Source organism: Elgaria multicarinata, chromosome 3 (genome assembly GCF_023053635.1).
Source record: "Elgaria multicarinata webbii isolate HBS135686 ecotype San Diego chromosome 3, rElgMul1.1.pri, whole genome shotgun sequence".
In the NCBI taxonomy this organism is placed as follows: domain Eukaryota; kingdom Metazoa; phylum Chordata; class Lepidosauria; order Squamata; family Anguidae; genus Elgaria; species Elgaria multicarinata.
The window spans coordinates 145,419,374-145,428,688 of NC_086173.1; the positions used below are offsets into that span (position 1 = coordinate 145,419,374).

The 9,315-nt window shown below is 44.5% G+C and overlaps 1 protein-coding gene across 1 annotated transcript; it reads right to left on the reverse strand.

Moving 5' to 3' along the window:
• Positions 1-2,846: 2,846 nt before the first annotated feature.
• LOC134395480 (zinc finger protein with KRAB and SCAN domains 8-like) lies at positions 2,847-8,104 on the reverse strand. Its single transcript, XM_063121643.1, has 3 exons — positions 7,670-8,104; positions 4,590-4,635; positions 2,847-3,829 (listed from the first exon to the last, which is right to left on the reverse strand). Exons 1-3 carry the CDS (start codon positions 8,102-8,104, stop codon positions 2,847-2,849), a joined length of 1,464 nt encoding a protein of 487 aa, XP_062977713.1.
• Between the last annotated feature and the right edge of the window lie 1,211 nt (positions 8,105-9,315).

Here is a 9,315-nt window from a genome sequence, read left to right on the forward strand (position 1 = left end):
CTGCAATGCCCGCGGCTCCCCCAGGGGGCTGAGACCAGCCAGAGCCGAGTTCTCCCTTCGGTCGGCCACTCAGCAAACGCTCCTCCGGGCGCAGACTTTAAACAGGAGGAGCAGTCGCGGCTCCCAGGTCACTCCGTGCGGGCTCCCACACGGCTGCCGAGAGCCAGGGTGACCTAGGAAGCTCAGCCCCCTGATATCCTGGGTGGGAAGAACGGAGAAAACGGGCTCCCCTTCCTTAGCAATAATAGCCAGGGCCCTCTGGTGGTCGTAGCTACGGATGCCTCTTCCTTCCTCCTCTTACGGCGGGACACGCGTGTACTCAACCCCCCTATCCCGGCCGCCCCCCTCCCCAAGAGGCTAAAATCGTTTCCTGAAGCCGTGCTTATCAAAATGTTTACCTTCATGCAACTGCTTCCCACCTGGCTTGTAGTTTGCCAAGGAACCCCGACACATTCCCCAAAGGCTTCCTTTAGGGCACACGCCTAGAAGCGGACTCTAGTCCACGAAAGCTTAGGGCGCCACAAGACTCTTAGTTGCTCCTATCGCTTCTGCAAGCTGGTGTGACAAAAACCAGTGGCGAAGGAGACAAGCCTGTCTCTGGACTGAATCACTCCAGAATGCAGCTTGGAGCGGACATGGTAAGATGCTCATCATTACAGAAGGAAGGAAGGAAATACCTGCACATAGAAAATTAGCATCTCTGACATTCTGCTTTGGTTTTATGTGCAGGGATTTTGAGGGGCATGGAAGTGCATTCAAAGATGTGAACCCCCACTGCAATCTGAAGTGATACAGTCCAGAAAGAGCTTAAGCTGCAGGAGCTATACTACAGTGACCAGATACAAAAGAGGGCAGGGCTCATATACAAATGACACGTGCTGAAATTCCCTTTTCTATGCAACTGGTAAAGATACAGGAGTCTTGTCCTCCTTTTCATAGGGTTGCCCTACTCCAAATAATCTGTTAAGAAAGAAATGATGGAATAGCTGCACAATCCTTAGAGCAGCTCTGGGAGTGCGTGGGTGGGGGTGGATTTCCCCAGCAGCAATACATGATTGTGATCTATTCCTGTTGTTATGCAAAGTATTTGGGGATGGCTTGGTCTTGAATGGGTAATTAAGACCCATCAGCTTTCCAAAAGACCTAGAAAAGGCATTCAAAAAACACACAAAGAGAGCTGGACCAACACAGCTGCCTGCATTTTTGGATTCTGGGGTGAGGGTAGCAATGGGGACTGTCATGATGAGCAACTGCACTTCAGAATCTACCACTCTGTCTGCACAATGTGTTTTGAGCAGTAGCAGAAGCTCTCAGTCAGGAAGTATCCTAGCTCTTAAAACGTGTTGGCTGGTGAAAGCCCATATACACCAGTTGCTGCAGAATGGGTGGGAGGGTGCTATTGCACCCGTGTCCTGCTTGTGGATCCCTGGTTGACGGTTAGATGGCCACTGTGTGAACAGAGTCTGATCTAGCATGGCTCTTCTTATGTTCTTAAGATCTTTTTGCTTTATAATGGCAACCAGGGATGGGGTGAGAGCAGCGTAGGAAACGTAAAACTGAGACAGCTCTTGCCCAGGTGGATTGAGATCTGCCCCTCTTTTTCACCCAACGCCTGACCCGTTTCCTTCCCTCCAGTGTTTGAAAGGGTATGATGCTGCCTAATAATAATAATAGGCTAAGGGTGACCATTACATTCTTGGGAGTTGAAAATCCTCATCCTTAATCCTAGACATCAGGGGCTGAGATGGAGGCACTCTGCAATATAGTACATTGATGGTGCTATATAAATAAATAATAATAATAATGTATTCAGAGGCACTGTCTTATTTCCCATTTGACAGGTTGAGCCTTGATACTAGAAATAGGTTCTATAGTCAAGTGTAGGTGAACCCTGTCTGAAACGAGGTTTGTCTGTAGAACTGTGGTTTCAATTTGATTGTGAGCATTAAAACCGACAGAAAGATGAAATGTTCTGCCCCTCTCCTATTTTCCTTCCTTCTATTTATTCCCAGTTCAGTTTTACTGTTTATAACCCTGGGTCATCACAATATAACAAAGAGAGAAAATATTCAATACATCACAAAAGAAAAATGGGAAAATTAGATATAGCTCGAGCAATAATTTGGAACTCTCCAAATATTTTTTTTCATTCTCCCTCCCCTTCACCTCCCTTTGTGCTACCTTCCTTCCCCTCTCTTGGGGAGATCTAGTTTCTGGGTTCTCTGTTCTTTTATCGGCAACTGGGAGAAAGGAGATGGAAAGAAAGGATTAAGCTAGGTAGCAGCTATGGAGCTGGCTCTGTATCTCCCCCTCAAAGCCTGTCTGTCTCTGTCTCTGTCAAAAGTCAGAAATGCTCTGGCTGCTAAAAGGTTAAAGGCTAAACTGAGAAGTGAATGTATTCTGCCAAAGACAAGACATCAAGTCTCCACTCTGGTCCATCCGGCAAACAGCGCTGTATAAAACAATTTCTCTTGTCTTGCTCCCAAACCTAACACAGACCTGATCTGGTGTGTGTGTGTGTGTGTGTGTGTAGAAGCTTCTGGGATCCTGTCTGCTCAACCCATGAGGAAGGCCCCCCCATGGAAGGTGTCTTGCGCACGGACCCTCAAAAAACTACAGCAGACCGATTCTGACTTACCATGACATGTGAATGCGGCCACTGTATATTAGGCAGATTTCTCTGAAGAGCATAAAAACAACCAACAATTTAAAAAACACAAATACAAAATACAACATAAAAAGCACAATAAATGAATATACAATTTATTAAAGTTTTTCAAACCATTGAGTCATTTACAATACATGCTAGAGGCATTGTTTCACGCCTTTGTTTATTAAAAATGGACCTAGATTGACGACAGCTCACCATGTGGGCCATCTCTGCACTTGCCCCCAGAGTAGGCCGTCTGATGTTTCACCAGACCTGAGCGCCCAGTGAACCCTTTGCCACAGTGGAAGCACCGATAGGGGTGCTCGCCTGTGTGGGTTCTGGAATGGGAGTTGAGCTTCGCTCGCTGATTAAATCTCCTCCCACAATCAGGACAGAAAAAGGGCTTCTCTCCGGTATGAATTCTCTGGTGGGTAGTAAGGGTCGATTTCACTCTGAAGCTCTTGTCGCAGTACTGACATTGGTGGGGTTTCTCTCCAGTGTGGATTCTCTGGTGATAAACTAGAGTTGATCGTTCACGGAAGCTTTTGCCGCACTCATAGCATGGATGGGGCCTGTCGTCTGTGTGAATCTTCTGGTGCTTAACCAGGGCCGATTTGCAAGTGAAGCTTTTCCCACAGTCCCTGCATGCATAACGTGCCCCTCTTCTGGCAGAGGCAACATGTTGAAGGAAGGCAGAGCTGTTGTTTAAGATGTTCTCAGAGTTGGTGGTGCAGGAGTAGGATTTCCATTTAGTGAAGAACTCTGAGTAGCTGAAGACGTCTGAACCAAAGTGGACCTGGGTTTCACTTTCAGGCCTCTGACAGGATAATTTCCCCCCGTTTCCCCATATCGGACATGTGACAAATCTTGATATACTTTTGCCGGGTTTCCCGGGTGAAGTGGAAGTGTGATCAACCTCTTGCTCACTTTTTGAATAGATTTGGGGATGGTGGTTTCCTTCAAGGCTGCTTCCAAAATAAACGGACTTGTCTTCCCCCTTCCATGGATGGCTCCCTTGCCACGTCCTTCCCTGTGACAGGTCCCAGTTCTCATTGTCTTCTTCTTTTTCTTCTGTTTGCTTCATATGCTGAGAAACAATCTCATTCCCTTCTTTTTCAGTATCTTCCTGCCATAAATCCCTTTCTGCCTCTGTGTCCACAACAATGATATCCAGAATGTCTAGAACACAAAATACAATGCTCCAAGAAATGTGCCTGGCTTTGCACATGGCAAATATCACCTGCCGGAGATCCTTCTTCTCTTCCACCCCCACCCCCACCGGACCACGACTGTAGTCAGTGGTGCAGCTAAGTAATTGTATACCCTGGCCATCAGCCAGCTGGGCTGGCTAGAAATGCTGGGAGTTGTAGGACTTTCTTCTTTCTAAACAGGCATAGGCTTGCACCCCAAATGGTCTTATGACTGCCTCCCATTTAGATGGCCATGTGTATTACTTCAGTTATGAGGAACAGAGCTAACACTTCTCTTTCCCCTCCAACCATTTCCATTCCATGATTTATTACATTCCTGATACATTAGAACAACCACAACACTATTTGCCAATTCTGATTTTAAAACACTCACCCATCCTCTGCCCAGGTGCTGTTTCGCATTTAAAACTTGCTTAAATAATAGCATTCCAATGACGACAGCAACAAAATGGAGTTTATTTCTGCACCTTCTGCTCTCTGGGTGGTCATAGGACCCAGTCTGTGAGGTCGTGGATTTAACTATGCACTGTGTGAAGGACTTCCTTTTATCTGTCCTGAATCTCCAAATCAGCTTCATGGGATGACCCCCATATTCTAGTATTTTGGGAGAGGGAGAAAAATGTCTCCCTATCCACTTCCACATCATGCATAAATTTGTACACCCTTTCTGTCTATATAAATATCTTCCACTTTCCAATTTTAAAAAAACCCACTGCTTGCTATTTTACCTGGATTGCTAAAGGTGGAAGTCGAGGATGTATGTATGGATCCAGGCTGTTAAGAGAATGGGAAAAAGAAAGAGAATGAGTGACAACCCACCCCTGTGCATTTTTTTTTAATAAATTTTTATTTTCTACAATACTTAAACATACAGCATTACAATAAAAAGAAAACAACATACTACATAAATGTTGAGTAAATATTGAATACATAATATCATATCTAAATAACATAATCAAACTTAACATTTAAGTGCACCCCCCACCACGGGATTTCATTCCTGATTCCAAAATCACATACTTTCTTCTGCTGGCGGTTTCCCACTTCCCTTAGAAAACACAAATATTAGGAACTGTTTCCAAATTCCTTCAAAATCATTTGTTTTAGCTATACCTCTTCTCCATTTAATATTACAAGTCAATTTATCATTTATAGCTATATCCCATACTTCTTTATACCATTCTTCAATAGAATATTCCCCTTGAATCTTCCAGTTCCTAGCTACAATCAATCTTGCTGCCGTCAGCAAATTCGTTATTAATTCCTTAATTTCTTTTTTATATTTTAAATCTTCAAATAGTGACAGTAATGCAACTTTTGGTGTTCATTATATCTTCATTCCCACAATTTCTTCAATCTCCAAAAACACCATCTTCCACAATTTTTGTACATATTTGCATTCCCACCACATATGTAAATACGTTCCTTTTTCCCCACATCCTCTCCAACAATTTGCTGAATGCTGATTATTTATCTTATTTAATCTAACAGGGGTTAGGTACCACCTCCATATAATTTTAAAATAATTCTCTTTTATTCTTACTGACATATTTCTCAACGCTCTCTGCCTCCATAGTCCCTCCCAACTCTGTTGTCCTATTTGTATATTTAAATCTTTCTCCCAAACCCCTGAAAGACTGTGTTCGCAGCTTGGGGGTGCTTCTGGATCCGTCGCTCCAAATGACAGCCCAGATAGATGCGACGGCCAGGAGTGCCTACTATCAGCTTCGGCTGATACGCCAGCTGCGCCCCTTCCTAGAGTTGGAAGACCTAAAGACGGTAGTGCATGCACTGGTAACTTCGAGGCTTGACTTCTGTAATGCGCTCTACATGGGCCTACCTCTGTGCCTAGTCCGGAAACTTCAATTAGTCCAAAATATCGCAGCCAGGCTGGTCACTGGTACACCTAGGGGTGACCACATTACACCAGTTTTAAAATCTCTTCACTGGCTGCCGATTAGTTTCCGGGCGAAGTAAAGCCCTACATGGTTTGGGTCCAGGCTACCTGCAGGATCGCCTTCTACCGTACAATCCGCCCCGCACACTCAGGTCCTCTGGGAAGAATCCACTTCAGCTAGCAAAAGCTAGATTAACAACTGTTACCCAGAAGACCTTCTCTTCTGCTGCTCCCAGACTGTGGAATGGCCTGCCGGAGGAGATTCGTCAACTTGACAGTCTTTTAGAATTTAAAAAAGCAATAAAGACTGATCTATTCCGGCAGGCCTATCCAGTGAAATTTTAGAATGTTTTCAGGATGTTTTAATCATGTAGGGCATGTTTTAATTCGTTTTAATGTGCATTTTATCTCATGTTTTTATACTGTTTGTTTTACACTTTGAATTGTTTAAGTTTTTGTGAACCGCCCAGGGAGCTTCGGCTATTGGGCGGTATAAAAATGCAATAAATAGTAATAATAATAATAATAATTTTACCTGAACTATCCATCAACCCTTTCTTCACCAATATTCTATATATTTCACCCCGTGCATTAACCCCTTCCCTCCCATCCCTTCTGCCACCCTTTTCCCAAGGCATACTCACCTGTAGGGATGCACGTTTCCCCATCTCAGACTTTATAACAGTGGTGGATTTCATTTGTAGTACGTCCTTATTCAAAACCTGAAGCACTGAAATAATAATAATAATAATAATAATAATAATAATAATAATAATAATAATAATAATAGAAAATGTTTCACACACAAAAATTCTAGTGTTTGGAAGACACTGATCTTTGGGCAGGTTGCATTGTGCATGGCAATATGGAAGCATGGTGAAGCGGCCCATCACCGAGAAGGGAGAGAATCCGTGCTTCCCACATAATCATTAATCCACACCACAACTTTTCCTAGCATGCTCATTCATGCTAAGTTTGCATGAATTGCCAAAAGTGTACACAGTGTATGAACTGTACACAATTCTCTCCCCCCTACCTGCGCCAGCAATAACAGTGTGTACAGTTGTTTGAAGCATCCATTAATGAAGAGAAGATGGGTTTCTTTACCTCCTGATGAGCCATTCTCGCAATTCTCCAGGACTTCCCAGTAAAAGGTCTTTTGTTTGGGTTCTGTCAAAGTCCACTCACTTTTAGCAAGCTGAAAAGAAAAATGCACCCAATAATAATAATAATAATAATAATAATAATAATAATAATAGCACACAGACAGAGGAGGATTTGTTTATTTTAGTGTCACAACGTTGCCATGGACAATAGAAGCTGGGCTTCACATTCCTGGAAACCAGTTTGTTTTTAGAAGGTAGTCGTTTACAAAAAATAAAATAAAAATAAAAATAAAGGCAGGGTCTGCTCAAAGTAAGCCTACAGAGGGTTTATGTGGGATTTGCATGTGGCCAGGAGGGGAAATATTAGCTTCACCCACTGCAAAATTGATTTTCTGCTCCAGGGGTTGAATCCAGATTTAAATGCACTGGGGGAATTGGTCTTTCCCAGTATCTCCTCCCCACGGCAGCCCCTCCATCCCCCTGAAAATGCTACTGAGAGAGACCCTGTTGAATGGGGTGACTGTGGTGTGTGCTGGGGGGGAGAGGAGACCCCCCCCAAAAAACCTGGATTGAAGACCCTCTGTGAGCGGAGCCCTCCCTCTCACAGAAGGTCTCTTCCTCTCATAGAAGGCAGATCCTGGACTCAACCTGAGATGTGTACTTCATCTCTGAAAGAGTGAGAAAAGAAACACTTGCTGCTTTACTTCATGCAAAGGAAATGCAATTTCATACAGCCTGAATAACCAGAGCGAGCCAGGTTGGACTCTTAACACGCACACATCCGTCAGCATCCGGCCTTCCTCACCTTGGCAACATCCGTTAGTCCTTGCTGTCCTAGGAAAGTCTCCACTAGTTGAGCTACCTCTTTGCTGCTTCTTGGCCCTTTAGCTCTCAACTCAGACTGCATGTCTACTGGAAGTAAAGCCAAGAATTGTTCCAGGATGATGGTGTCCACAATTTGCTCCTTGGTGCACTCTTGAGAGCGCAACCATCGATGAGCAGCATCACTCAAGCGGGACAGAGTCTCCTGGGGAGTTTCTCCTGGTGGGACGGCACTGCAGCGGAATCTCTGCCGATAGGCTTCCAGGATGGCTGGCCAAGAAGGTAGACTAGATATCTTAGTCTCAGCACTGGTACCCACTGGATTTCTCCCTGATCCAGACCATGGGTGAAGAACCTTTCCAGCACATACAAGGGGTGGAAGGAAAACCTGGCTGCTCAGAGGTCTGGACTGAGCCATCATCATCCCAATGGAAGACCTTACCCACGACCTGTCAAGGCAACAACAGAGAGGTCTGTGAGGCCTGAAGTTAGGGTAGCCACTTATGAACCTCTCCAAAAGAGGAAACACATCACCCCAAAAGGACAGCGATTTGCATAAAAGTTGTAGATGCTAATTTAGATGTATAGATAGGAACACAGGAAGCTGCCTTATACTGAATCAGAACACGGGTCTATCTGGCAGCAGTGGCTCTCTGAGCTTTCAGCAGGAGCTTTTCCAGTCTTACCTGGAGATTTCGGGATGAAACTTTGGACCTTCTGGACACAAAGTGTGAATTCAACCACTGAGTCCTGGCCCTTATGCAAATTTAGAAATAATTATTATAATTGACATAGAAATGCAGCAATCTCTCCGTAGTGTGGAAGGCAGGTGATCTGTGTGCCTGCTTTTTCAGTGTGCTGTTCAGGTGCTAACTCCTGTTGATGGGCAACAATTCATGTGGTTCTTTGTCTTTAAACCAGATTTGGATAGGGCAGCCCTTCAATCACAGGACGGGCCCTTCAAATAGAGGACTGTAAAAGAGGAAAAATGGCCACCCTCTCTGAAGTTTCAGTGTGTGATGATGCAAAATTTCACTTGGACCTACAGACCTGTTAACTTCTACAGCCCTAGACCAAGTTTTCCACCCAGGCCCAGCACTGGTTCAGAATGGAACTTCTAACTGAAGGCTACATGGTGAAGTAGAGAGAGATGGCTGAAAGTTACCAGCTTTCTGTTTATGCTGAGCCCTACCACAGATGAACTGGCCAAGTAACTGAAAAGCAGATTTTGTAATTAAAGGAAGGGTGCAAGATAGAACCACACACTGGACTCCCCTAAGGCCTTCGCCTTTGGAGTACAAAAATGCCTCCATCATTGGCTTGCAGGAAGTGTTCTACTGGGCTGTGTAATTGTTGGTGCTGGTTTTAATTATACTACATTTCTGCCTGAGAAGTGAAAGGTGCTGTAACTTTAGTGATGGGAGCTATAAATGATTTGGGGAGCGGAGGGAAGAGCCATACATTGGTTACCTGTTACGTTTCTGGGCCCAATTCAAGGTGGTGGTTTTGGCTTTTAAAACCCTAAGTTATCTGAAGGACTGCCTACATCTGAGCCCATCAAAATACTGTTTCAGAGGTCCTATTCTCTGGCCCACCAGCAAGAGCCATTAGGTTGGCAGGTACTAGGGC